Genomic DNA, 3,953 nt, shown 5'->3' with positions numbered 1-3,953 from the left:
GCGAATGTCACATTGGAATGTCACAAAATCTGATGAAATAGCGCGGAACGCGTAGGGGCGTTGCCAAGCGCTATTTGGCCAATAAATTGGCGTGATGGTTTAAGGGCTTCAGACATTCGTCACACCGAGGGTGTTCCCAAAGCGATGACGTCATCGCAGCATCTCGTTCCCTACTCGGGGAACCATGGTTACATACGTAACCGAGATGTTTTCTCATACGAGTAATGGTGCTCACCGAGGAAGCATCACAGCATCACTCGTGATTATTTCTCCCTGTTTTTCTCTGGGCGTTACATTTGTGAATATTAAAACCCAAAAAGAAGGTTTCAATATGAATCCTGCACGTTCCGTTCGGTTTGTTTACTTCTCTGCATCTCACTACATGAACACATGAACTTACAGGCTGTGAGAGACACTTCAGGACAATTTCAGTTTATTTGAGAAAACTAGCATCATATTGTGATGTGCGTTGTGTTTGGAGTGTCGTGTTGACAGTTAATTATTGAGGCTGATTGGGGAATGAGGAACACTGGGATAGGATCTGTGTATTCAGAGACTGGGGGGAGAAGAATTAAAAGAAGTGTAAATGAGAATGGATGCGGGTTTATATATTACTCTTGTGTTACTTTTCTACAGTATAATGTACGTCTTTATATATGCCATTTACTGTCAAATTTAAATAAAACAATTAAATAATAAAAAATTATTATTACTACTACATTATCCACTTAATTGCAGAAAAATACAATTATTATTAAAACTTTTTTAAAGGAATATTCACACATTTTTTGTATTAATTTTAACAGCAAACCTCTAGAGCTGTTTGTTTACCTAAAAATAAAACTTGTTTCATTTTCATTTGATTAAAAATAAATAAATGTTTCATGCCTTCATTTGATTATCAGATAAAAATAAAACAAGAATTTCTGGAAGAAAAAAAATAAAAAAATTGTAGGGCGCTATTGTTCAAAATGTTGAAATTGAGCGTTTGGGACTTAATTTTTCAGTGAAATAAATGTTTTTTGTTATTACACAGAGAGTAAAGTACTGAAAAAGGTACCGTTGGGTACCAGTACTGGTCCAAAAGTGAACGGTACCCAACCCTAATCAGAAGACATCTGCATGAAACACAGAAAACACATTTACACATTCCTTCTCCAAACACAAGGAAAAGGTTTGATTCGTACAGATTATGTATTTACTCTCAACTACGTAATCATCTTCTCATTTCTGTCAAGTGTGATCCCATTGGCTCAAAGACCTTTCGGTGAGTTTCTCTCAAGATGTTATGATTTATGTTTATGTTGTTACAGTTAAATGATCATAAATTAATCATGTTTTAAACAAAGAAAATTAGTTTACAAACAAACTAATTTTATTGCATGACATTTCCATTTGTATTTATTTATTGCATTTGTATAACATGAAATACTTGTTTGATAATAATCTCTTTTTCACACTAGAACACAATTATGCCTATATTCCAAAACATTTTCTAATTATAACCACATAAAGTTGACTATTTTATGTTTAAAAAGGGACACAACAGCTCATGCTTAGTGTTCTTTTCGTTCTCTTATATATACTAGCAATAGTTTTAGTCATAAGTGCAGATTTCTTTAACAAAATTCTACAATAATAATAATAATACTAATAATAATTTGTGTTTACTGAGGTTTTGAGGTATTAGTCTTTTGCTCTTACCATAAATGTAGTCTCAGTGGTGCTAACGAAACTGTGTATATTTAAGAATCATAAAATTATTGTTGATCGATTAAAAAAATAAAAAATAGGGGTCCAGAGTGGTCTTTTTAAGCCCTATTTCTCACCTTCTGTGCCCCGTGATGACACTTATACACGTCGATTAAGTATTTTATCAACTGAAGGTATCTGTTTGGCAACATATGAATGAATTGTGCAGCTAATTAATATTAAAATACCTAAAATAGTATTATAACAGTTATATTTGAGCATGGGTGTCACTCGATGGATTTCTTTGGTATTACACCTCTTAGTCTCTCAGGGGTCCTCGGTAGGTGGAGACCCTTTTCTTTTCTCTGTTTTATCTTTTATTTAACAACAGATAGTCATAAATAAATAGAAAATCAAGGCATAATAAATTAAAATATGGAAATAAAAGAAAATGCTTGAAGACAAAAGAAGAATCCCAGCAGGTTTGTAATCATTTATTTCAAAGATGGAAAATAACTACAAACAAGATTTAAATTAAAGACATATGTGCTTTTTATAAAGATGAACAAGAAACACTGCTCCACCAAACAAAAACAAAAAAAAAATCTTCTTTAGTATAATACATTATTAATATTTTATCCATAATTTATAAATAAAATATCAACACCTATTTAAACAACAGTATATACACTGAAAAAATTATGTACATCATGTGGTAACATCTACAATAACTGGTTTTGTTGAATTGAAATAAATGATTTAAGATTATAACTGAATTCAAGCAACCTGAAAAAACTAGTTTTACTGAAGCATAACTGTCAGTAGATGATTTCTCCAGTTAGGTAAAATTACTTAAAGGCTACTCGAAGCATCTCCGCCGTATTCTTTAGAGGAATGATCAGCATTGCGAGCTTTAGCCTTATGTCTGGTGCGGGTGGTGTAGGAAACATCAGGATTTTCAGTCTTGTGATCCTTGGCTTTACTCTTCCTGCTTTTCCCTTTGAGATCTTCATCGTTGTCGTCATCATCATCTTCACAGTTATCAATATCCTCACACACCAGATGTTCAAAGCAACTGCTCAGTTCATCTACAGGCTGATTCTGGCCTTTGAAGTCTCTCTGTGTTTTCCCAGCAGCTCTGTGCATGAGCCCGCTTCTCATTTTCTTGATGAAGTCTTCACCCACCGAGCTGACAACTGCATCCTTCAGCTGTTTGAAGAGCCGCTCGGTGTTTGAGCCCCTCACCAGCAAAGAGTGCAGCGTGATGCCTCTCCTGAGCTCTTCCACAACATCGTGCACCAGTCTTCCCCGGTACAAACTAAACACAACACCACAATAACACCTTTAGTGTTCATGTGCAACAACACCAGTGGACACTTTTAACATCCCAATTTAGAAATCTTTCTAATATTATTATCAATGTTGGAAAAAGTGCTGGGATAAATGTTTTGGTGATTCTTTGATTAATAGAAAGTTAAAAAGAACTTATATTTGTGAATTTAAAAGTCTTGTCATTTGAATATTAATGTGTGTGTGTGTATAAAACATTACATTATTTATTTTTTCAAGCATTTTAAATTACATTTGGGAAGTTACAACCAGGAAGCAGGATTGTTAACAATGCAAATCAAAATGATAATTATTATCAAATAATCAGTGAAAGCTTTCAAGATGGTTTATGAGTAATAAATGGATGTTGTACCGTGCGACCTCTGGTTCAGATACAGGAAAACACAGTAAACGATTGAGACAGAGACCCCACTTCAGGCAGGACTGCCATTGGCTGTATAGATGAGCCGTTTTAAGCTCCAGAGAGATCCCTCTTCGACCACTTTGTAGTTTCTTAAGTTTCAACAGCATGTCTAAATCCCCAAACCAAAAAATAACATGTATTCACACTTTTTTATGTTACAGTACATACTGGCTTAACACACATTTCAAGAACCCCAGATAATGATATTTGATAATTTCAATACCTCTTTGTGTTTGAGGTGTACTGCTGAACTGGAAACCCTTTGATGTACCAGTGCATCAATAATGGAGGAGCTCATCTTTCCCTCAAGTAGAAGACTCAAGGTCCATGTCGGCAGAACTTGCAGTGGACCTGTAGAAGCTGTCCGTGGAATCGTCTTTGAGAGGAAGAACTGGGCAAGATAGCCTGAGATGAGCTTGTACTCTTGGATTCCCTTGGAAAGGGCTTCTTGGACGAGGGGTTTTTCTTTGTTGCTTGTTAGTTTCAGCAAAGCACTTACAGCTGCATC

At 35.0% G+C, this 3,953-nt stretch overlaps 1 protein-coding gene across 1 annotated transcript; it reads right to left on the bottom strand.

Annotated features, from left to right (window-relative positions):
• Nucleotides 1–2,172: 2,172 nt before the first annotated feature.
• On the bottom strand, nucleotides 2,173–3,573 carry LOC306874688 (single-strand DNA endonuclease ASTE1-like). The gene is made up of 2 exons (XM_079424896.1): nucleotides 3,395–3,573; nucleotides 2,173–3,010 (listed from the first exon to the last, which is right to left on the bottom strand). Exons 1-2 carry the CDS (start codon nucleotides 3,550–3,552, stop codon nucleotides 2,545–2,547), a joined length of 624 nt encoding a protein of 207 aa, XP_079281022.1. The 5' UTR covers nucleotides 3,553–3,573; the 3' UTR covers nucleotides 2,173–2,544.
• Nucleotides 3,574–3,953: the final 380 nt, after the last annotated feature.

The sequence above is a fragment of the Barbus barbus genome, assembly GCF_936440315.1.
Source record: "Barbus barbus genome assembly, chromosome: 9".
Classification (NCBI taxonomy): domain Eukaryota; kingdom Metazoa; phylum Chordata; class Actinopteri; order Cypriniformes; family Cyprinidae; genus Barbus; species Barbus barbus.
This window is presented reverse-complemented; position numbering and strand designations above follow the sequence as displayed.

Bases quoted from the DNA above. Each gene is read 5' to 3' on its own strand.
- LOC306874688 (XM_079424896.1), bottom strand. From the start codon at position 3,552: ATGCTGTTGAAACTTAAGAAACTACAAAGTGGTCGAAGAGGGATCTCT. The intron at 3,011-3,394 runs GTACAACATCCA...TGTTGTGTTTAG, and splicing joins TCTGAACCAGAGGTCGCACG to TTTGTACCGGGGAAGACTGG.